Source organism: Hakea prostrata, chromosome 6 (genome assembly GCF_041222555.1).
Source record: "Hakea prostrata isolate BN-2017 chromosome 6, UWA_Hpros_2, whole genome shotgun sequence".
Taxonomy (NCBI): domain Eukaryota; kingdom Viridiplantae; phylum Streptophyta; class Magnoliopsida; order Proteales; family Proteaceae; genus Hakea; species Hakea prostrata.
Window position 1 is genome coordinate 14,715,186 of NC_142605.1, and position 26,123 is coordinate 14,741,308.

Here is a 26,123-nt window from a genome sequence, read left to right on the forward strand (position 1 = left end):
TGAGTCTTTTAACATTGATATGAATTTTTGAGGAAAACAGAAAGAAAGTTCCAACCATCAGGATTTGTTGCAACCTGTGTATGTAGATCATGCAAAACCCCAGATGCACCTCTCCACTTCCTCTATCCTATCTTAATTCTCTAGGAAACATCATCCTCTATATGACCTTTATTTATAATTAGGCCAAGATCCTTAAAAGAATCACTTTGTGAATTCTCCTTGTCAAGTTTCAACTTTCAAACCCTCGTTTTCTGTACTAGTATAACTGAAGTCATACTAGCTGTTTCATCTTTGTTCTACTTAACTTAAAACATGTTGATTCCAAAGTTAAATCTCCGTAACTCGATATTGTCATCGATCCTTGTTGTGTCTCATGTACCAATCGATATTATCAGTAGAAAACACGCACATCCGCACCCCCCATCCCCCCCACCAAGGAACCTCATTTGACAAGAGTAAATTTTGATCGAAATGATCGAAATTTCGACCGGAATCACTGCATTTTTGAAAATCGAAACTAAATCTTCAAGATTTTGTCAAAATCATAGGTTTCAACCGATATTTCACAGATTTTAACCTAAATTTTGCAGGTTTTGACCTTGTTTTGACCTCACAAGTTTCAATAGAATGTGAAGCATGAGCCATACCCAACAGTCCAAACTTTCCATTTTTTTATTTTTGTTTTATTCATGCCTTAAATGATCTTGTATTGCCTTGAAATTAATATATGTTTATTCTAGGACTATGATCTATGATTTTGTGGTGTTAAACTTATTTTTAAACTATTTTTTAAATTATTTATTTTGAAAAGAATACATATATGTTCATGATATATGGGCTTCAACTTAATATGTATGAGACACCATCACTTGATCTAGTTGGCCATTGTATTTTGTTGACTTGTTGTATATTTAATCAGTCTATCAAACAATTCATGCATGCTAATGATTTTATGCCTGTATGCAATACAATTTGTACTTGTCAGAACTAGTCATTTTTTAGTATACCTGAATGATAAATTTTCAGTGGTTTTTTTTGGCAAAATGCTAGTTTAATTTTGTTTATTATGCTTTAAATAGGTAGGAGGCAAGAAATCAAATGAAATGTTTATTATGCCTAAAACATAGGGTTGAAAAAAGAAAAAGAAAAAAAGAAACCAGGTTTTAACCGAAATTCGGTCTAAACCTGGAAGATTTTGGTTTTTGCCTGTCCAAATTTGCACCATGATGACTATCTCTGGTTTTATCCATGATAGGTGCCATTAAATAAGGGCTTAAAAGCTGATCCTTAATGTACCCTATATTAGTTGAGTTGGCCCCCCATCATTCTTGCACTTATCATTAAACCATCATACAATTACATATTTAGGTGAAAAATTTTCCTCTTGTACTTGCCAGATTAACCATATCCACTTGGTTTTGGTTCTCGATCAACGCTTTGAAACTAGTTCAGCGTAATCTAATGAGCTGCTGTTGCCACTCCTGTTGACCAAAATCATATATTAGGTGATGACAGTGGCCATCTATTAATTAATGCAGTGAACCAAAACTGGTGGGAAGTTAATTTATTTTTTTCTTCAGATCAAATGTTGTTTTATGTAGTTGGAAGGACAATCCATTTCACGTAAGCTCCTAGGACTGGTCATTTGGAAGTTCTATTTTGTATCCTCTATTACATGAAGTCAACCTCATGAATGGGACTATTGTGTGTAATTCCCATGAACATGTTTTAAGGAGTTGTTGTCATTGTTGGCTAAGGACATGGAGTTCATGTGGAAATGCAGTAGTTCTTGGTTAGGGCAGCAAGGTGAAAAGGAAGAGGGGGTTGTGAAGGGTGCAATGCAAGATACAATTGTATGGCTTGATATGTAACATTAAATCTCCATATGTTAGGAGGCCGTACTACATTCTGTGTTGGTGCTAGCCCTTGGGTATCGCCTTGACACATGTGCCTTGGTATTTTGTCTAAAGTGTTTTAACAAACAGGTCCTCATATGACTCACATCATACATGCAATGCTAAATAATAGTGAGTGTTGGATCTTCTGTCTAACCCTACGTGCAGTTGCTTTTGGTTGTTAGTAGATCCTCTTCATTGATCAAGATCAATTTTTAAATCATCCTTTGGACCTATTACATTGCTGTATTTTATCTATTTTCATATTTAAAGAGGCCTAAATGGCTTTTTCTGCATATATTGTATGTCACTTACTTCTTCATTCCTAATTTGAGAACCGCCTCTCTCTTGAATAATATATCAAAAGATGTCATCTCAAGGACTATTATTAGGTGAGCTTCTTTTGGACTTTCTGGAGGTTGTCTAACTTGGATTAGGGTGTATAACATATTGATTTCACTCAGTTTTTGAGGGGAACATCACTGTTCATTTTGATGAGAGGTTTGACAGTTACAAAAGCAGAAAATACTGTGCATAATGTGAATCCTCTTTGTTATGTATCAATTGAGTGAGAAGTTAGTTAGACGTTCCCAACAATGGTAATCTCTGATGTAGGTACACTACTGAACCATGTAATTTTACTATATTATGTGAATATTTATATGTACCCCGAATACAGAGTCATGTCCTCTCGAAATCCTAGGTAAGCCAAGCATGAAGTCTAGATTAAGGTCTTGCCATGGGGCATTTGGCAATAGTAGGGGGCATAGAATTTAATGTTCTGCTTTTATTTCTTAGCTGTTCGATTTGTCTTGCATTGACTTACGATTTTGAGAATGTCTCTCGCAAGTTCTTCCCAGAAAGTTGGTCCTCTATTAGGCTAATAGTCTTATCTTGACCAAAATACCCTGCTACTCCAGCATACAAATCCTAGATCAGGAATTTCGAAGTGTAGTCTTGGGAAAGTGGGAATGCATACCAAGAAACCACTTATTTAGAAAAATTCTATTTGAACACGATTTATACTGCTTAGGCACCGCTTAGGCAACATTTTAGCACTGAAGTGCTTAAGCAAGAGCTCAAATGCTTTGGAGTGCCTACTGCCTTGACAACTATGCTTTGGGGTATTGCGCTCGAACTCCTCTAATGCGAGTTGTACTTCTCTAGGAATTATCAGTAAATAAATTGTTGCTGGTTTAGCATGTCCAGTGTTTAAGAAGGAGTTTGCTTGGAGGTACTACCCTTATAGTCTACAACCCTGGGCTCTTTTGTGACATGATGAGTCAGTCTAGTCTTTTTCCCTTTGGATTTAAAGCCACATGTTGAAGTGATATAATCCATATTGAAGGAACTAGAAGAGCTAGGGGTAGACCTAAGATAACCTTAGGAGAAGTGGTGAGAGGAATGAAGCTAGGCCTGACAGCGCCCGATTGGAGGGCAGAACCAGGCCCCCCATAGTGGGGGCTTTTGTTGTTGTTGTTGTTGTTGTTGTTGTTGTATTTAAAGCCACATGTTGAACCTCATATAATGATGACATCTCTGTGATAGGATCTTGACCTTTTACAATGACATGAGCAACAGCCATCTGTAGGACATCACTACCATATTTGATCTTCATAGCTTTTAGTGAAAACTGACTAAAGACCTAAGAGTTAATGGATTGGTATATTAGTTAACCTAAAAAAACCTTGTATGGTTTGGGATGAGCCTCTAGTTTGAGCTCCATCCTGGTAATGGCATTGTAGGTAACTACATTCTTGCAGCTCCTGTTGTTGATGGCAGCATGACAATTCTTGCACTGATGGCTGGTGTTAAGTGATAAAAATGTTTGTCTGTGGCCATTCATCACTGACTTTAGGTTGTGAGACCATGCTTTGAACAACTAAACTTTAGAACCATCAATCACATCAAGTTCCATATTAGGTTAGGTATGTTCTTATTAGTCTGCATCTTCATTTCTTCAGCATATTGGTTTCAAAGATAGGGTTGAATTGGAGTTTAGAAATCACATCTACAGTTGTTTTCTCATAAATCTAAGGCCACCATGTGCTTACAACAACAACAACAACAACAGCAGCAAGCCTTGTCCTAACTAAATGGGGTCGGCTACATGAATTCATGCCTTCCAATCAGCTCTATTTGAGGCAATGCTAGATACAAGGCCTAAGTTGTGCATATCCTTTCTCATCACTTCTCTTATGGTTATCTTGGATCTACCCTTAGCTCTTCTAGTTCCTTCAATTTGGATTATATCACTTCTCCATGCAGGGGCATTTACAGGCCTCTGTTGGGCGTGGCTGTGCCACTTTAAACGACTTTCTCGGAGCTTATCACTTATCAGAGCCACCAATGTGTTTAAAAGGCCACCAATGTGTTTAAAAGGCCTAAAATAAGGTAAATACCAATTTCTAGCCCAAATTGATCCCTAAAACTCATCAAGAAAGACCACTGATTTGGCTTGAGTTGGGCTGGAAAAAATGCACCATCCCGATGAGATCTTGGTTTTCTGGGTCATTGAGGTTGAGTGTTTGAACCATGACTTAAGCTTCATAGGAATATATTAGTTGGAAACTCTCTTCCTTGATTTTTTTTTGTTTTATAATCAGATGTTAGAATCTCCTTTGTTACTAGAGACATGTCAAAGTTTATACATTTGTTTATGCTTACAGTTCACTAAAATTTTACTTATCCCTTCTCAATAAAATAAATTCTTTTTAAGAATCTTTATTCAGATTGTTGTATTAGATTTGCTATCTTTGGCATGAAGTATGAAAATTTTGTGCATTCTACTTCATGGCCAAGCAACCCAAACTTTCTTAAGAGCATACCTTTCCTTTTAAATGTAGGCTAATTATATGGATATTAATTCTAAATTGGCATATCAAGTTGGTGATGGATCTACAAATAAAGATAACCAGTCAACCAGTGTCTTGAAAGGTCAACCTCAAACAACTACGGTAATATTGGGCTGGTCCTCCTATTTCTTTTTCTGCCTCTTTCACTATTCAGCTTCATATGGTCGTACTATTCTCTTTGTAGGTCCCAAATGGTTTTCATTCTTCTAATATCTTTTTACATGAAAGAGATATAGAACCATCCACTAATATAACAAGATTTCCTTGGAACCTTGATCCAATGGACATGAAAGGCATGACACCGAATTCTGAGATGCACCATAGAGAAAGTAGAACGGAGTTCTTCATTAACAGTGACAGGTTAGTTCTGTTCTTTTTCTCCAATGAAATTTTCTTGTTGGTTTGTTTTTATGATTTGTATTCATCTTTTATTACTTGGTAGAAAGATCTTGTATGTTAAAAAATGCTTGTTCTTCAAAAAATTGACAGTTCTTGTTCAGTCATGTACTGAATGTATTTACTGCACTTCACAAAGGTAATTTATGATAAAACAGTGTATGGATTTTGGCTATATAAAGGTTTAGATTGGTTTAGAGGAACAAAGGTATCTTTTAATAGGAAGGATCAGGAAAACCAAGAAAACTTCAAAAATTGGACAAACCTTGCCAAGGATCAGTTGCAGTGCAGAATGCAAATAGCAGCCTACATTCTGCACAAGTGGAGTCCCCCCCCCCCCCCCCCCCCAAGGGGGGTGGGAGGGTCATGTTTTCTGCATAGCCCCTACCCCCACCAAGTTTTGCTGAGAGGCTGTTTTGATACCTTAACCTTAGGCTACTAGTGTGGTCCACCAACCATTGCACCAAGGCCCACACCCCTTTAGTTCTATTCTAAATCAAAGAACAGTAATATTTTCAAGCATACTTTGTGAAAAGGGCATACACAGTGCACGAGGCTACCATCATTGCTGGGACTAGGAGTCATCAAGTAGAGAGCATTTCCTCATTTCATGGAGAGGCTGTTTTCCTGCTCAAATCAATGACCACTAGCTTGTAATGGACCTAACTGTTGTGGGGAGGCCTATCCTGTCATATTTTACTTTAACAGCTAAAAAGAACTTGGCAAGAATAAATTTCTATATGAAGTAAACTTAACAGTGTATCCTAGTAACAAAAGTACTATGTGCCGGTATCTCAATTGCAGCTTGTGGCTAATGGCTAATAATTCTTTGATAAAGCTAAGATGGGTGGAAATTTCTTGGACCATTGCTTGATTATAAAGTAGTTTATGGATTGCTTATATAGGCTATGGTTCTTATTTCATAAGTCTACTATGAACAGACAACTACTCATAGTGCGATTTTTCGGCTAAGTTCACCGTTTCAACTTTTGCTGAAACAAAAGAAACGGTGAATTTCGCCAAAATATCGGACCGAAAATTCTCCCTCTAAGTCATCAGGTATCAAGTAATGGCATTTCCACTGATTATCTTTTTAAGTGACCCAATGACAGCTAGGGATATGCAAAAGCGATCCAATGGTGGAGATTTAAAGTTGGGTTTGGGTCTTCAAAAAGTGTAATAATTACTCACCATGTGAGACAAAGTCAAAGGACTCGAAATGAAGTGATGGAAGCTAGCGGGTCCCACTAATTACACTACTTCTAGTTCCCACCCTTGTAAACGCCACCATAAAATGATGTACACAATACATGTGATGTGAAGTAGATTTAAAAAAATATTATTATATTTCATGACAAATTGTAAAATCGGGTAATATATCGCTGATTTTCACGAGATATCACCGATATTTTTCCGAAACAATACTGGTTTCGGTTTTGGTCACAAAAAAATATCACTACTTGCTGAAATGACCAAAATTTGGTCAATTTTGGCCGAATGTCGGCGATATGTGTTACCATGCAACTACTTCACAACTGTGCACTTGACTTTTGTGTCCCTAGTTACCCTTATTAGCAACTCTAGCAGCTGTTTGATCCTTGTCCCAAACAAGAACAAATAGAAAGTTGAACAACTTCTCAATCAAGTGATAAACTTCTTCCTGAAATAGAATTGTATCCTTCCTTGCAATATGATGCAGTATAGATTGTCAAATTGGTGAATTGCCTCTTAATACTTATTTTTCCCCATGGTTGGGTTTGCTATGAGTCTTAAGCGTCTTAGTTTTGTGTTTCTTGATGTAATGGGCCATGTTAGAAAATAGACTTTAATGAGCCAAAACAGTGCAGCAATAAGAAGAACAAAGAAGAAGAAAAGAGAAGACGAAGTGAGAGGAACCACACAACACTTGCAATTCTAGCAAGGAGCACTAGAATTGCAGGTAACCTTTGTTTATAACCTTCAACACTACAACTTGGGAGACAAGAAACTTGACCTCCAGAAAGGAAAGAAAACACTAGCACTCTAACTCCTAAGATCTGTCAAAAATAGAAACTACAGAAAAGGAAAGTTCTAGAATTAGTAATTAACAGAAAATTAAGAAGTATGACTTCCAAAACTCCTAAACCTTGTTCACCAAGGCTCCTACACCAAAAATAGAAAGTAATGCAACACATCCAAAAGAGGAAAGATCCTCAAAAAGTAAGCTTGCGCACCAAGGCAGCAACCTTGGTGCTTCTGCACATTCTTCAACACTCCCCCTTAAGCTGGAGCATACAAGTCTCCCATGCCCCTAGATTGCAACAATTAGTGTGAAAACTTGGCTTGAATAGAGCTTTAGTGAACAAATCTGCTAGCTGGTCAGTTTAACTCACAAGGGGAGTCTCAATGATTTTCTTCTTGAATGCATCACGAACAAAGTGACTGTCAACCTCTGTATGCTTTGTCCTCTCATGGACCATAAGATTACTTGCAATATAGGTAGCAGCCTGATTATCATAGAACATTTTCATAGGCACAGTAATTGGGAATCCCATTTCCCCCAACAGGGAACGAACCCACAGTCCAAATCAACTCGCAGCCGTGTGAGCCATGGCTCTATACTCTGCTTCAGCACTAGATCGGGCAACAGTAGATTTCTTCTTGCTTCTCCAAGTTACAAGATTTCCACCAAGAAAAATGCAATAATCCGTTGTTTACCAGCAATTAGCTGCAGACCCTGCCCAATCAGCATGAGAAAAAATCACCAAATCCATACTCTAATTTGGCCGATAAATCAGTCCCTTCCAAGGCACACTCTTGAGATACCGAAATACTCTCATTGCAGCATCCCAATGGGCCTTTCTAGGAGACTGCATAAATTGGCTTAACACACCAACAAAATAGGAAGTATCAGGACGAGTAACGATGAGATAGATAAGCTTCCTAGACAAGGAGGGCATTCCCTCCTAAGTCCTAAGTCCTAACTAGTATCCCAAAAACGAAAATATGTCCACGTACAATCTGCAATAAACATTTGCTTTTGCAGCTTTCTTAATTAGATCTTCTAGCTCTTTAGGAAACTCTGTAGGATCTCACCACAGCTGCTGCTACCTCAGCTGAGCCCCTTTCATGTAATCTGCTGCTTGGTGTGTTCTCTCCATACATGCCTAGATTGGCATGATTCTCCTTTTGTAGCTTGCCACTTCCAAGGCCCTTGGGTAGTCCCATTAAGAATGCCAAATGCTAGTTTAGAATCGGATAGGATGTTAAACTCCAAATACTTGAGTGCAAATCTGGATCCCTCTATGTACGGCTTCTTACTTTAATACCAAGACTAATAACCCTTCTCTTCTACCAGCATATGCCATGATTGGACTACCAGTATTATTCCTTGCAATTCCCTCATATGTAGCTGTTGAATTCATTAATGCACCATCACAATGCAAAGAGACCATATTTATAGATAGCGTGAACCAAGAACAGGCCTTAGGAGTCCTATTTTTCCAAGCTACTTGAATATTCCACTTCTCAGCTATATAAATAGCCTGTGTGATTTGGTCACTACTAATGCACAGAGCAGCACATTTCACGTGCACATCATTCCCAATGGCTCCTATTTGCTGCTCTTTTGTTCTGATTTTTATATTTGAAGATCCAATCCAAAGATGATGAATAGTCACACAAAGTGCCAACTTCATAAATACTCCTATTTTCTCCTTTTGCTTCAACATGGTTCCTAATCTAGGCAGTTGCTTCATTTATCCTTGTTTTTTCCATCCTTTTATTTGTGAAAATTTAAAATTATCTCTCCACACCAAGGAATCAAAATGACAATGAAAGAAAAGGTGGTCTCTACAAACTGCACCACCTTCCACCAATGAACTTTCTGTGCTTTTTGATAGGAGACAATACCAAGCTGATCTAGTGGTGAACATTCCTGTGGCATTCCTTTCCAATCCACCATGTTTGCTTGGTAGGATCAAGCCTTTTCACAAAGTGGCAGGTCTCTCCAGAAATACATTAGATTCAGCTGGTTCTCCATCTTCCATCAATGAGAAATTTGTGCAACCATCTCAGTACAGTAACTTGACATCTAGCTTGATTGTATTCCCATATCTTTTAATCAAAATACTTCTAGAGTGCGGATTATCCAGCCACGTGTGAGTACCCTTTTCATCACCAGCCATATGCTGTATATGAGGTTTGGCTTTATCCCTATACCTTAGAATCTGTGTACAAGAATAGTTAAATATTGGTTTGACTGTCCATATGGAATCATGTCTAACATATGTACTGTACACCCTGTGGTGTATGGACCCAATTGCTCTCTCTTTCTCTGATGCATTCCACTATAGCGGCCTTAGGATACCTACCGTGTTGAAGTATTTTGTGTGTTGAATCTTAAGCCTCCCTCCTTTGGCATGCACATTGCATCCCATGTTAGAAAATGATCTTCATTTCTAAAGAAGGTGCCATCCATAAGAAGTTTGAGAAGACGGACTCCAGATTTTTAATCACATTTCCTGGCAGCCCAAAAAAATGCAGACCAATAAATATAGCACGTTTAGAACCCTTAGATCACTAAAGACAGTAGCTGCAACCTCCCTGCATATGAGAAAATATGGCTTTTCACCCCTCGAGTCGCCTTCTCACCTTGTCTAGGATGGCTCCACAATAACCTCTTGATAATTTACCTAAAAATAAAGGAACTCCAAGATACCGCATATGCAACTTAGTTTTAGAGAAACCCGTTAATTCCAATTGCACTTTATTATTTTGGGTGAGAGCACTAAAATAATAGAGGACTTTGCCTGATTGAGTTGCAGCCTAGAGTAGGAGGCAAACTCATCTAGGGCCCCTATGCTAGCCATGACCAAGTTGGGAGTCGCCTTCACAAACAGAATCAAGTCATTTGCAAACATCAAACGTGATATACCCGCTGATTTGCATTTAGATAGCAACTTTATTCGGCCATCCATCTCTAAATAGCCTGTTGAGCTGCCATTTATCAGGATAAAGAACATAGGAGAGCTAATGCAAGCTTTTACCCATCCTAAAAACTTATTAGGGAATTTTATCTGCTGCATTCCATCTAACAGAAACTTCTTGCTGAGCAAATCATAATCTGCCTTCAACACAGCTCAGGGGGAAGCTACTTTCTCTTCTATCCCTCTCACAGTATTATTGCTCACTAGAATATTTTCGTTTACCAACCTCTCTTTGATGGATGCAGACTGGTTCTCACTTATAAGGCCACCAGCCACCTGTTCCATCCTATTCATGAGGATCTTTATGGTAATCTTCTATAACAAATTATATAATGCAATAGGTCTGTATCATGCAAATGTTCCCACTTTTCCCCCTTTTGGGAGTAATGTAACAAAGGTTGCATTAATGGAGTTAGGCATAACTGGCTGCTCCAAAAACCATTAGATTGCTCCCATAAGCTCCTTCCCCACCAAGTCCTGTCAATGCTTGTAGAATTGCACCACAACCCATCAGAGTCAGTAGACTTAGAATCTTCTATTTCAAAAACCACTTCTTTTGTCTCCTCCTTTGAAATAGGTTCTTCCAGCCAAATCTATTGTTCCATGGACAACCCTTCCTTCGGTGGAATATTTGGTGGGCAGCTCCACGCATCCCTTCTGCTATTCCAAAAAGCTTGGTGAAGAACTCAATTGCCTCCCATTTTTTTAAAGTTTTTTTAAATTTTAAATATTCATTGGGTCTTCAAGAGTACCACCCCCTTGCTGATTTTTTATTCTAGAATGTGGTTTCTATTCTGTTTACCATTAACTACTTCTGGAAGAAAGCATTATTTCCATCTTGAAGTTGTAAGTTGTAACCACCACACTCTAGATTTTTTCCTAAGGGATTTTCCTCCGTTTGCAGTGCTGCCTGCAACTTGCTTTTTCACTTCTCTTTCTCTTCTTAAGAGGTTGTCACCATGAGAAGTACTAATTAGGCCTTGAATCTGCTTGACCTCCTTTTTTGCTTCCTTAATTGCCAGGTAAAATGACCCCAAGTTCATTACTGTTCTGCTGTAGAAGCTTCTTTTTGATATTTTGCTAGGAGGCACCAAGCCTTAATAGAGGATTCTGCCTATTATCTCATGGTTTACCCCACACTCATTCAACCACCTCTTGATATCCATCCTTGGCTGTCCAAGGTTGTAAAAATTTGAATTTCTCTGGGCATTGTACTTTTCCAAGATCTTTAAACTATGATCAGAAAACCCAGGTTCTAGAAACTCAGCTTCAGACACCCTTAGTCTATCCAGTCATTCATTATTGAGTAGGACCCTATCCAGCTTAAGAGCATATCCTACTACCTCCCCTTTGATTACTAGACCAAGGGAATTATTCCCCTCTTCATTTCATGTCTGTTGATACAGCTTTAAGTATGCCATCATTGAGCTCTTCCATGGCTGCTGGCTGCCAAATTCACCCCATCTTTTCTCCCTATGCTGCCGACAATGTTAAAACCCCCATTATTGCCAAAAGATAATTGGATTTTGAGTAAAAAAAAAAAAAACCTAGATTTCCCTTTTGGCTACTTCCAGTTAGTTTTGTTGCAATACTGGAGCTTCTTATCCTTGCCCTTGCACTTTTTAGCAAAGGCTGCTGCATACCCTTTAAGTCTGGCTGCATCTGGGTGCATTGTATCTCTGATCATTTACAACATTTTTCTTCTATTAGAAATATATGTTAGATGATTGTCTTTTTATCCGCTCTCCCTGTGAATGCTCCATATTATCCATTTCTTGTTTGATATTTCAATAAATGCTTAGATTGTTGTAGTACCTGGAGTTTGAGCATATCAGTCAGCTTGTAAACTACCCCACTGAAAGTGTAAAACTTTTCCTATACTGGTACCTGGTGTTACTTAGTTTCTTACAAGCCTTTGAGTAATATCCACAGGGGTTCTGAAGGTCAATCCCGCGGTAATGTTGTGGATAACTCTGGGAAGGCAAATGAAAACAATGCAAGTGCTGATACCCACTTTCATTTCCCTACCTTGTATGAGGAGCACACTTCTTCAGCCTCAGAAGGTAATGACTGTAGTCACTACAACCAAAATTTGATTATTGTTGGAATCCACTATTATGTTTCCTGATATCTTGTAAAGTTGCATCTTTTTTTTTTAGCAGAGGGGCTCTTACCTGGCATAGAAGGTTTTCAAATTATTGGTGATGCCAAACTGGGAAACACACTGCAAGCATGTGGATATCCTGTAAATGGAACTTCTCTTTGTATGTTTCAGGTAATCACTTGGTCCCCCCCCCCCGTTAGGATCTTGCAAGTTCCTGGACTAGGATTAATGCTTGCATTCTTTCTGATGAACTGTATATAATTTATGTTGACATGCACTGTTTAGTGGGTTCGTCATCTTCAAAATGGCACTAGGCAGTACATTGAGGGTAAGCATTACAATGGCATATAATAAATTGATGTGTGCCTTAACTATTACTTCAAATTTAGTGGAATCATGCGTTGGGTATCATTATAGTTTATCTTTTCTTGGAGCAGGAGCCACAAATCCAGAATATGTGGTGACAGCTGATGATGTGGATAAGCTTATTGCTGTGGAATGTATACCAATGGATGAAAGAGGCTGTCAGGTTTTGCAGCTGCCTCAACTGGAATTACTTCAGTTATTTGTAGATTTCCTAGATATCATAGCTAAGGTTTAGAAAGTATCCATATCAAGCATCGTATCGTTCTGGTGATTTTAAGAGATTTATCGTCTCATATTATTGATATGTATAGAATAGCACCAAAATGCTTGAAAATGGTCAAATATGCATGAAAGTACACTTTAATAATGTAATTAAATAATATATGACAGGTATCATGCATAAACACTGTGGTAAAAGAATAATGTATAACCAATTCAATCAAATGCATTAAATTGATATTGTTTAAAATCCTGTTTATTACATGTTGTGGTTGTTTATTGTCATAAAGAGTATTGGATGATGTGAGAGATAATGCTGAAGAGACTCCTTAATTAGTTTTTTAGTTCAGAAGTGTGGAAAACCAAGATTAAATGGAAGATTTTAGACTCTTGGTTGAGGCTTCTCCTTCATTTTCAAATTAGAATAGGAGTTACATTGAGTCTATAATTAGTAATGATTTTTTTTTTTTAATAAATGTATCAATTGTATCGGTATATATCTAGATGTATCAGTATCAAGCTATATCAGTTCAAATTAGAATAGGAGTTATATCGACCCTATAATCGATAATGATTTTTTTATAGATGTATCAATTGTATCGGTATATGTCCAGATGTATCAAGCTTTATCCATTGATCAGTATGAAGATGTATTGGTGCACCTATTTACCCTATACAAGAATTAAGAATGGTGTTGAATTGTGTCAACTTATTGTATCCTACCTGCCAATACATTTTGTTACAATCCAATATGTGCCTTTTAAAAAAAAGAGATGTGTCCAATATGGATATGCATCAGCAATATCATATCATAATATTGGTATTGTGGGATACTTAAAACCTAGATCATACCCTCTTCTTGATCAGCAATAGGTTGACATTTTTAGTTCTTGTGAATGAAGGCAAACATCTCTCTCTCTCTCTCTCTCTCTCTCTCCTGCTACCAACCAAAAAGTATCAAGTTTTAAAGCATTGTATATCAATTGTGTATCAGTCTAGTGATTTTAAGAGACATTCTTTTTCATGTTGTATCCGTCATAAATATGTACCTACGGGTATAGAATCGCAAGGGATTAGTCAAAGTATACATGAAATTGGTCAAATTTGATACAGCCAATAGGTCATTACTCTTAACAAAATGTAAGTGCTTTGACAATGAATACCATATATTAAGACAAGTTAGTTCGAGTCGTAGACTAAAATTGTTGTGTTATCAAAGAAGGCCTGTTACCTGTATTGCTGCCTCTAATACCATGAAGAGTGTCGGGGAGGTTCAAAACCATATATGGACTCTTTTTGATTAAGAGCTTCTAGAATGATGTTATGCACATGTTGAACATACTCACAATAGTGACCCAATCGTAACTGATGGTAGTGTAGCTCTTTGCTCAATAGAATCTTATGAACTACTCTAGAGTAGCCAATGTGAGTAATTATTGACTTTTAGTTGTGCTGCTTGTGCCTCACCCTAACTGTAAGGATAATATCTTCCATATAAAGAACTAGGCCGAAGTTGATAATCTGAAGAATCACTTGATGGATATGGAGGATTACAGGGAGACCAATGAATCTAATGTATTTCTGGAGAGACCTGCCACTTTGTGGAAAGGCTTGATCCTACCAAGGCAAACATGGTGGATTGGAAAGGAATGCCACAGGAATGTTCACCACATCAGCTTGGTATTGTCTCCTATCAAAAGGCACAGAAAGTTCATTGGTGGAAGGTGGTGCGGTTTGTAGAGACCACCTTTTCTTTCATTGTCATTTTAATTCCTTTGTGTGGAGAGAGAACTTTAAATTTTTACAAATAGAAGGATGGAAAAAACAAGGATAAATGAAGCAACTGCCTAGATTAGGAACCATATTGAAGCAAAAGGAGAGAATAGGAGTATTTATGAAGTTGGCACTTTGTGTGACTATTCATCACCTTTGGATTAGAGAAATTATTGGATCTTCAAATATAAAAATCAGAACAAAAGAGCAGCAAATAGCAGCCATTGGGAATGATGTGCATGTGAAATGTGCTGCTCTATGCATTAGTAGTGTGGAAATCACCCAGGCTATTTATATAGCTGAGAAGTGGAATATTCAAGTAGCTTGGAAAAATAGGATTCTTCTTGGTTCAGGTCATCTATAAATATGATCTATTTGCATTGTGATGGTGCATTAATGAATTCAACAGCTACATATGAGGGAGTTGGAAGGAATAATTCAGGTAGTCAAATCATGGCATATGCTGGTAGAAGAGAAGAGTTATTAGTTGTGGTAATACAGTTAGAAGCCATAAATAGAGGGATCCAGATTTGCACTCAAGTATTTGGAGTTTACCATCAGATCTGATTCTAAACTAGCATTAGGCATTCTTAATGGGACTACCCAAGGGCCTTCGAAGTGTCAAGCTACAAAAGGAGAATCATGCAACTCTAGGCATGTATGGAGAGAGCAAACCAAGCAGCATATTACATGACAGGGGCTCTGCTGAGGTAGCAGCAACTGTGGTGAGATCCTACAGAGTTTCCTAAGGAAATAGATGATCTGAATAAGAAAGCTGCAAAAGCATATGTTTTACTGCAGATTGTAATTGGACTTATTTTTCTATTTGGGATATTGATTAGGACTTAGGAGGGAATGCCCTCCTTGTTTGGGAAGCTTATTTGTCTCACCAACAGAATAGGAGATATCAAGACTCTAACCACTTACTCAATTGAGAAACAAAAAGTAGATCCCAACTCCTAAATTTTTTTTTCAGGACCACTTTCAATCCCATGGGGGTAGGGAAATGGGAATATAGCCTTTTTTAGGGTTCGGCCACCACTTGGGGTCTGATTTGGGTGCAAATTGTGCATTTCCCTGTCGTTGTCCATCCTAAGTGATGTATTCCCCCTCTTGAAAATATTCATCTCTTGATGAATGTGCCTATCACGTGATTCTTGATCAATCCTTTGGAGATCTTTAGTGTGAACTCATCCTCGAATTTTGCAATGATGGGAGGGGAGTAACATGTGTTATCACTTGCACCATTCCTTGGTAAAACTTTTGCAGGGTAGGAACACTAGTAATGAAATCCTCACATTTCGGGTCCTTTTCGAAGAACCAAGGGATATGAGGAATTCGACATGCTTAGGCTCAAAATCATTAGTCATGCTCTGGGGTCCTACTTCTGTCAGTACTGCTGCCTTGCCAATGCTTTTGTAGCCCTTTGCAGGACCATCTTCGCACTTTTTAAGTCTTTAAGATCAGATCCTGAATTTCAAAGGCTTATAGAGGAGTGCTCTCAACTATTCTTTTCTCTTCCATGGTGTTTTCTATGCTGGCTTTGTTCTTGCCTACTGTGATTCCTCCAAGAGACTCTTTGAGACCAAGGCTAGAGTCAGTTTCGTATAGAAAAGGGGCTGGTGTTACTTAAAAATTGTGGGCAAGAACTGTCTATCTTCCATTTAAAGGGCATGGTGAACTTTTTAGTACGGAAAGTAGTACTTCCAGCACATCTCCAGCTGGTGTTGTTACTCTGATCTCGTGGTTGTAGTCCGTTGTATCAACTTCTTTATTTGGTGTTATAGCTTTCGCCTCGTCCCTATAATTTGCTCTAGCACATTCTTTGGCTGTCATGACCTTCTTACCAAGGGCTTGAGTCAACCTTGGGTCTTGCTCCAGTTTAGCCTCATTTTCTTTGTCAGTCTTCTAGCACCCACTTTGGAATGGGCTTTTGGTTTTGTGGAGAGGGTTCACCCTCTGGTTGTGGAATTTCCACTTTGATGATTGTGGTAGAGCTTTTCCTGCTTTCATGACTGGGTCCTTCAGATTCCTTTAGTGTAGGAACCAAAAGTTGCTTTTGGTGTTGGAGTTCTCCTGACTTGTCCTGAGACCTTGCCTTTTCTTGATATCTGCTGGTTGGTTTAGGGGAAGGAGGACAATCTTCTGACCCTTATGCATACACTTACAGGTATTCTCCCTCTCCATGGTAACATCATTAATATACAACCATGGTCCCCACAATATTATGTCAGACAGCCCTATAGGATCTACATCACACCAGACCTCCTTAGAATAAGAATGGAGACCGATGGATACTAGACACCTTTGGGTAATTTTGATCTATCATTGTCTATAAGGAAGACTCTATAGGGTTGGGGATGCCTCTCAGTTTTAAGATTAGTTCTCTTTAAAATTCCATTAGACACCACATTAGCACGACTACCACTATCAGCAATTACTTTAGTTTTATGTTCAACTAATTCGAGCCTGTTTAGAAGATGTATCTCCTCCAGTCTTTCTTCTATATTAGCCATCAATATATTGGACGGCTTTGGTCAAGATAATCTTCAACATCAGGGTATTCGAACTCTTATTTGTAGTTGTCTGTCAATGACTCTGGCTACTGCTGATTTATTATAGCTCTGATACCAATTGATGTAACCCCAATTCAAGGGCCAGTCTTCAGGTGCTATTCTAAACAACCAACAGTAGTTTAGGGCTTTAAGCCTTCTGTTCATTGTAAAATCTCAGTCACTTCTTTGTGGACAACAGCCATATAGGGCAACTACAGGTGGACAGGAACTTGATTTGATCAATGATGCTCTGTTGTTATGGGTGTTTGCCCCTAAACTCCTGTGGCTAGGGTCTAGAGGGGTCTAGGGTTGGGGGGATGTGGGGATCCTTTGTGATATGGATTGTGAAGGGACGACTTCTTAATGAGAAGTTTAGATTAATGCTCTATGGTCAAATATGATATGCTCTAAGATGATATTTAGGATCTTAAGGATACATAGCCATCCCATGGGAGATATGGATAGATTCTTTGAGAAGGGAAATTGGGTTCTATAGGTGTCATAATGGGTTGAAACTTGGAGGGAATGTTGGTAATAATATGGGGATATGATCCTCATGTTTGGTGTGGGGTTTGGATGCCTAAGTTAAAAGACATGATGGTTTCTGTTTTTAGGGTCTTGGGAAGTATGAAAATTCAAGAAAATAATTATATCTTGAAATCAAATGGTCAAAATAGGGTCAAACTGTGGCCTATGGTCACTCAGGTTGGGGGGGGGGATGAGGCTTCTAAAGTTTGGGATGGATCTAACGATTACATTGGCATACACTGGACGTTGACTTTTGGGTCTTTAGAAAAATCCTAAAATTCTAAAAAGTTAATAGAAAATAAAAAAGAAGGGTGCGATTGAAGGGGGAAGAGGGAAGGCTAGGGATGTTTGCTTAAATGCTTACTAGTTTTAGGAATTAGGAGATGAAGAATGCAGAATTTGGTGAAGAAGAAATCAATTGAATGCTGCTGCTAGAGAGAGGAAGAAAGCTTGACAATTGCAGATATTATTAAACTCAAACAGCCGTGGGCTTCCCTCCTTGGGAACCGATGACTCCAACCAATACCTTCAATCTATTCTTTATTCAGTAATCATCAACTGGCTTGCTGGTAGCTGGAGGGCTGTATTTATAGCCTTTTATAAAGCAGGAAATCAACTAGGACTCAACGAATAAGAAACCTACCTGGACTTAACACGGGAATTCTATTTGAACTAGAATTCCTTGTCACGCTAAGTCTTCACTCACACAATTAAATGAGGAATTCTAATTAGATCTCCTAAACAAATAGACTTGCAAACATAATCTTCCACTCTAACAAGGAATCCAAGTGAAAATAGAATTCCAATTAGGACTCCTAAAGATATCAGGACTCTAATCAGTAACTCAATTGAATAACAAAAAGTAGATCCCGACTAAAATTATTCTAGATTTTTCAGGACCATATTTTGATTCAAAAGGTGGTGGGGAATTGACCTTTTTGCCCCTTGTAGAATTCAGCCACCCTATAAGGCCGCCACTTGGGATCTGATTTGGGCCCAAATTATGCATTGTCCTATAGTTGCCAATCCTGGTTTTCTGTTTCTTCATTTTCACTACTCTGTTTAAACATTATCTGATCTCATAACTTTGATCGGTTGGGGGTTAAAGCGAGGATCCAGGGGTGGAGGAGAAGGGAGGGAGAGATGTATTATATAATGGTCTGTGGTAAGCCAGTGATGGCCAAAACCCTGAGTAGGGATCATTTGTGTTAACAGATATTTCTCACAGTGAAAAAGTGTTTCATGTTTTCTTCATCATACATGAGAGATTTATTTTGTTTGTATAAGGGAGCAAACCTTTGATATTTTGTAGGGTGATTTGGTGAGGCTTTTTGCGAATGATCAGAAGAAAATAACTTGCGGTAAGTGTCTCAATTGATATTTTATCTGTTTGTGTTTTAAGTAGCCTTCCTAAATGATTTGAAGACAGTCAAGTTAACTCAGTCTAGCTTAAACTGTTCCCTAAATTCAAATGAGATCAGTTGGAAATCTGTCGTTTTAAATTTCTCAATGATAGCTAAATAACTGCTGTGCTATATTATCGACCTGGTAATTGCTTGTTTATGCTTCCAATAATTCAAAATCTCTTACTTTAGCTTTCCAAGTACTGATACACACTTTTTGTGTTTGCTTTATCCAATTATTGTAATGTATTGACTTTAAAAAAATATATTGATGTTACCCAACTCTATGGATAGAGTTTCTTGAAATAATTCCCTAAAGTTTAGGGTTAGCTCGGTATCTTCCAGCGACTAATTACTAAAATTATATGAGTTTATCTAAGGTAAAAAAGCAATACTTGTGGAAGGGGATATGGATTGCTAGGGAAAAATTAGGGTTTTACTAAATTCCATGGGATGACTTTGAATCAATATGGTAGAGTAGAAGTTATTTCAAACTAATATGGGTTGAAAAAGATTCTCGAAATTAACTTGGGATGACTAGGGAAGATGGTGGGAATGATTTGTGGGATAGATGAAAGATAAAGACTTAGGGTTTTGGGAATGGATCTTGGCCAGCCTTTTCCAATTCTATCTTTTTTCCTGTTTTCCAGCTACTGCAAGTCAGAAAGAGGGAGAGAGAGAGGGAGCTGAGAGAGAAAGAAAGGGGAGGGGGTGCTGCAAGGTAGAAGGGTGGTTGGGAAGGGCTGTGGATGTCTCACAAGGGTTAGGGGAGGGCATCTAAGGGACTCTCTGGGGTGGGATTGGGGAATCATGGGGCTGCGATTGGGGGGGGGGGGGGGCTGCAATGATGGCTTGAGGTGGGGGAAGGGGCTGTGGTGCTGGACTTACTTGGCATTCTTCTGTTGAAGGTGCAGGCTATTGGTTCTTGAAGTTGAATGCTGTAATTGAAGGCAAACAGCAATAAAAATCCACCTTGGCTGTCCCCAGAAGGCCACGACCTAATTTCCCACAAGAGTTCTTCAACTATGCAGACTCTCTTCAGAATGAAAAGAATGGCTTATTTATAGCCTTACTTCAAGAAAGAAAGAATCTAACTCTAACTAGGAAATTGACTTGGACGCAACTAGGACTTAGAAACCAACTGAACTAGGGTTTCCTTCATAAGGTAGTTATCTTTTACAATTAAATAACAGCCAGGTAAAATAAAATAACTTTTAGACTTTAATGAAGTACCTAATTATCCATAAAGACTTCTGCTTAAAAGAAAGACCCCTATGAGACTAGAACTCAAACAACTAACTCAAACTAGGACTTCAAAACATAATTGGACTCTGAAAATTAAAACCAAAATTTTGAAAATAAAATCAGCAACTAATTAGGGCTGGAAAAATACCAAATTGCCCCTACGGAGGTTCGGCCAACCCTAGTTGCGCCACCTTAGTTGGGCCTTGGGGCCAAAACCAGGGTTTCGGCTGGGGGGAGGTGCCTTTTTTGCATCATTTATGGCCCTAGCTTAGAGAATGAGAGTCTAAGACAGCTAGGGATTTGCAACTTCTACATTTACTTTGTTGCTTCGATTCCTGTTAAAGGAATTACCCACATATTTTATGGAATCAAATTCCAAAAGTTTAGATGTGTTCTCAATCACTCACGATCAGACATGGGAATTAGAAGCTAGAGCAGAGATGGTGGATGTGCTTCCCATGATTGATTACAGATAACTCCATGAATATAAATCACCCAACTACTGGCTATGCAGATTCTCTTGATTCAAAATGGATCTAACTGCTAATTTTATTTTATTTTTATTTAAATATTTTGAGGATGTTTGCCGTATAACTTCGTCCTGTGAGTGGAAGTCGATTGATGCGGATCCAGAGTAAAAATATCACAGGTCAACGGCCGAGTTGTTGGTGGCCTTTTAACTTGTTCTGTAAGCATTTTGTCTTCAATTTATGTTCTCTCCTCCTTTTGTTTAGTTATGGTCCGGCTCAGACTCTTCAGATTCTTTTAAAATTTTATCCTCTTTCCCCTCCTCTTCCCCTACCCAAGCCTCTATTAGGAAGTGGGATAAAGAAACAACTTTGCCAACAATTACAGATTTCTTAGCGTGCCGGGATGGTCCAATAAAATCTGAATATTCTGCCCTTAAATATAGATCAGTTGATAATTTTTTGGAGGAGAGGGATTCAAAAGGATGGAGTGAGGGGAGAATAGCGGAGATGGAGGAGGGGGAGCTTTTAGAGAGGATTATGAGATAATCTGCAAAAGTAAGATAAGTGAGGTTAAGGGCTTTGGATTTGGGAAGAGGGGAGATGACATGCTGACCCGTTTTGGACAGGATTCTGCAAGGGAGCATTTCAAGAGCCAATGAGATGACAAAGAGGAAAGGGGGCAATCCTGAGGGGTACTAGTTGTAGAATGGAAAAAGTTGGCAGGACACCTTTTACAATGATTGATGTGACCCCAAAGAATGGGGTCAATAATCAGGATCTACTAAAAGAGATCAGCAGGCATTTAGGGTTTCTCAAACCCTATGTTTAGGGTTTTAGGGTTGTTTTACGTAATTTAGGGGTCACGGAAGGGAAGACAAGGTTCAGTTGGGGTGTTTGAGCCTTGGATTATTGAAACCTTAATCTGACTTTTGTTACTTCTAAGTTCAGGTTCAACCTTCAAGGGTTTTGGCAACTTAGGAATTTGGTTTCTAGTTCTAGGGTTTATAGGGTGTGCCTAGGGTTAGGATTAGGGTCTGAGTGCTATGAAGGGGGATGGGGTGAGATTTCCTAAAGGGGATGGGATTTGGTGGAGATGAATGAGAGTTATTGAATTTCAGGGTTGGGGAGGAAGAAGAAGGGCTTTTAGATTCAAGGGTTTCGGTTGTGCTTAGGGTTAGGGTTAGGGTTGGGATGAAGGCTAAGGGGGGGGGAGGGGGGATGAATCCAGAAGGGGTGGGCTTTGGGTCAGGGGATTGAGAAACCTAGGATTTAGAGATTTGGGGAAGAAGAAGCATTTGCCACAAGAGAGAGAGAGAGTGAGGGGTGGGGCGGGGGGTTGATGGGACTGGGGGATGGTTACTGTTTTAGGAGTACAGGGAATGGAAATTTTCTGAATAGAACACCAAACCAATGCTACTGGAGGGTTTCCTGCTCGGGGAGAATCCATATGTCCTCTAATCAATTTTCATTTCATAACTGTCTTGGTTACATGAGTTAGGCTGTTTTTAGAGCCTAGGTTGAAGGCCTCTTTGTCGGACTTGGCTCAGAAAGCAAACAAAACAAAAGAGGAATTCTGTGAAAAGAGAACTCCTAACTAAATAAAATTGCAAAATGAAAAGGACTTCTATTCTAAGAATGAGTCCTTTATTAGATAAAAATGAACTTAACTATATGCTATTGGATATATATCTTGTTTGGGATTTCGAACCCATGCAATTATCTACGTATATATGGACACTTGACTTTCTATTTCAGAATCTGCTGATCTATCTAAATTGAAAAGTAGTTAGAATATATCTACACTGGATGAGATTTCAGAGGGAGATCGACCAAAAGTCCGATAGGGTGGAGGCTGTTGACAAAAGCCAAATGTGAAGGGTTATTGAAGAAACTCTTGGTGGTTTTAACAATTTGTCATTCTTTATATCCCAGGAAAGTAGGAAAAAGCCCATACTAAACCCATAAGACCAAGAGCACGATTGACCATATGGAAATGTATGTCACTAGCGTCTCCTCATAAAAGGAAATTGCTTGAAGGCTGCCAAGAAATGCTTTTTTTTTAATGGTTTTAACAATTCGTCGTTCTTTTATTATTCGCATGTAAAAGAAATGTTTTTTTTTCCTCTCTTTTTTTTGGGTGATGAAACCAAAGGAAAAACTTAGATTCATAATAGATTACATAAAATGTGATTAACACTATAAATTTAAGGGTATTTTTCTTTTAAGAAGAGATTTGATCTTTGTCATGCATAATCTACATTTATACTTGAATTGGAAGAATTGTGGTGGATTTGGACCACCATCCCCTTGAAATATGCTCATGTTCCAAATGCTTCACCAATTATGCTAAAGATCCATAAAATAAACTTAACTAAAGATGCAATAAGACTACAAGAATGCCTTTATTGCAATCCTATGATAGGAAACTTACAGCGTCAAGAGTTTCCACTTCTTACAGTTGCAATGCATTCATGGATCAGAATGAGGGGGTTGTGTTGGGGGGACGCCTAAGTGAAGAAATAGCCTTGCATGGATCAGTGTTTACTAGTGTGGCCCTAAGGAGGGTTGGATGATGGAACAGGATCTGTGTAGCAAGTATATTTAATTGGGATAACCTTTGGTTGAGTTGTTCACAATGAACTGTACACTTCTCCAAAAATTTAACTTCTATACAACAACGACAAAATATTTGTTTTAAGTGCAATCAATGATTCCGTCCAACCAATTCTGCAAAGGCTTATACCAAAATGCAGCAGTAGACACTCCCAGGCATCACGAATTGAGAGATTTGATACTCTCAAGGAATTATCCTGCATGGTGGTCAAATAACCATATCTACAAGATAATTATTCTCATAGCTACTTGATGGATCAGTGCAATGTGATACGCACTACAGCAGCACAGCCACAAACAAAATGTAAAATGTGGAAGATACATTCGAAAAGAAATTGTTACAATGACCAGTATTTCAGAATGAGATACAGCTGTATAGAGAGAAAAGCAATTGTAAACAACTTGAGATTTTTTTCACTATAGAATGAAAATAATGGAAGCTACAGCACAAACAGGAGCTGAAATTCTCCAACAACAAGAAGAAAAAACGTAGTATGTGACCACACACAACAGCAGGATCAAGTAAAACAGACAAACTTTCTGTAGGAAGGAAAAAGAATAATCAGTATTAAACAAAACCTAGTTTTCAATTGTCCGAGAAGTCACTGCTCAGACTCCACGAGAAAAGTACAAAAAAAAATCAACTCATCAAGAAAACGAAGTGAGAATCAAAGAAGACAAGAATCAGCCATAAATGACAAGTTATGAACAATTATACGGATGAGGCAGATTCCAACAGTTGAACTCTTAATTAAACTTATCTGAAATACAGATAAGGCAGCGAACTGCTCTATCTTGAGAGTGAGTTGGTGAGAGCTTCCTCGTAAAAATCAGCAAGAACAACAGATTAAATAGAGGGAGACTTTAGTGAGGACAAAGTGATAGAGGATCATATCGATTTTCACACCTTCGCGGCTTCACAGATTCAATCCAGGGAGACTGAAGTGAGGACGTACTTCGCAGGTTCACTGAGGGAGACAAGCGGCTTCTCTTTGTGGGATCAAGTGAGGACGAACACATTCTTGTATGGAGAATGAAGTTTTTCTGTTTAGGGTTTCAAAATGGGAGGTAATGTTCTGATGTCGAAAAACAGAAATGCCCCTGTTGGGAGACGTTTCTCTGCCTTCTCATGAGGAATGCTTCTTTTTTTTTTGAGATTGATGTTACATGGGCTCAAAACTGTTGTCAAAATGCCTGTTCATTTCAAAGATTAAAAAAATAAAATTAAAGAAAAAAGTGGTATAACACAAGGAACAAACTGGATTACCCATACGCCATACATGATTTTGTGTGTTTCTCATCTTTTTTCTTGCGAAAATACACAAGAAAGAAGAAACAGGAACATTACCACTCAATCCCTTGCATACTTACATTGAAGTCTTAAAATCTGCCTCAGACTTTGACTAGAACTTTCCTAATCTGGATCTCCTGATTTACCATTTTTCCCGGTTATGACGACAATGGATGCCATGTACTTTACTGTTATATACAGTAATATGTCAAAAATAATCAATGAACCATTGTAATATAAAGATAGCACATTCTTTAGACTCAATGACCAGAGCTCAACTTGATTGAAGCCATATATGTAAGGCTGTGCAAGATCAAATCTGTCATGGGTGGGATATTGGTATTTTTTCCAAAAAATATGTATGCAAGCCCGTCTTTGTCTACTACAGATCTAGAATATAGTCTGTGTTAATTCTGTAAGCAGTTTATGATGAACATTTTATTTGTGAGTTCTGACTTCTGACCCTACACAATTGTTATGTTACTGAATTCACTCACTGAAAGGGATGGTAAAATCCTAAGGGAAACATAAATATGTGCAATTCATAATGTCGTTCCAGTTAAATTTGCAGTAAATGAATGGTATGAGTCTTTGAATTTCTTAAATTGGACCTCATTTTACGCAAACATATGTGTAGATCCTGCAATGCAAGAAGAGATTGAAAAGCATATTTCTGCTGGTCGAGCGACATTCAATGTCTTGCTTTTGGTATGTTTGTTTTGTTTTAGATGTTCCTTCTTTGACAATCTAGTTGTGTATCTTCTCTATCATTTTCTTTTCTATAAATGAGAAGTGCTCAAAGAGCTATTCATATTCACACACTTGAAAAAAATATTGTACTCTTCGGGGAGTGAATTTCATTATCCAAAGTCCAACTTAAGTAGGGCATACTGTTTTTTGAAAATCTAGACCCAACCTGAGTTCAGTCCTCCCTAGTTTTATCCCATCTGAGTCTAGCTAGACCTAACTAACCCTGACCCACATGTAGTGTTCAGCCCTTACTGACTGCACTTTCAAATATGGATTGAGGTTTCTGTTTTGAGGCCAGTTTCAAGACCTGGAAATTTTGGTTGAAACCTGATACTTTTTTTTTTCCTTGAAGTTTTGACCCTAGGTTTCGAGCTTTATAGGACCTCCAAATGATGTGAATTCTTGCCACCTACCTATTTAAAGCACAATAAATACAATGGGACTAGTATTTTATCAAAATCATCCACTGAAAAGTTAACATTCAAGTATACTGATATATAACTAGAACCAAGAAGTACAAATTGTATTACATAGCATGGTTAAAGCTTAAAACTTATAACTTGCAAAGTTTCACACTTTCAAGTTTCAGTTACATAGTTAAGTAGACAACAAATGATCAGAAGTGCTACTGTGCTGGGTCTAATTCAACTATCCCTATATTCTCTACTCCTTGTACCAAGCACAATACATATC

The 26,123-nt window shown here is 38.2% G+C and overlaps 1 protein-coding gene across 6 annotated transcripts in view; it reads left to right on the forward strand.

Annotated features, from left to right (window-relative positions):
- Positions 1 to 26,123, forward strand: part of LOC149012323 (uncharacterized) — a 107,272-nt gene that overhangs the window by 40,687 nt on the left and 40,462 nt on the right. For 5 of the 6 annotated variants that reach the window (XM_089159704.1, XM_089159703.1, XM_089159706.1 and 2 more), the window contains 8 exons: positions 4,742 to 4,852; positions 4,935 to 5,110; positions 12,046 to 12,176; positions 12,273 to 12,388; positions 12,503 to 12,545; positions 12,655 to 12,746; positions 18,971 to 19,019; positions 25,318 to 25,388. In XM_089159704.1, the coding sequence (XP_089015830.1) occupies positions 4,742 to 4,852; positions 4,935 to 5,110; positions 12,046 to 12,176; positions 12,273 to 12,388; positions 12,503 to 12,545; positions 12,655 to 12,746; positions 18,971 to 19,019; positions 25,318 to 25,388 (789 nt within the window). The remainder of the gene's footprint in view (positions 1 to 4,741; positions 4,853 to 4,934; positions 5,111 to 12,045; positions 12,177 to 12,272; positions 12,389 to 12,502; positions 12,546 to 12,654; positions 12,747 to 18,970; positions 19,020 to 25,317; positions 25,389 to 26,123) is intronic. The other variant, XM_089159702.1, reaches the window with a different exon arrangement.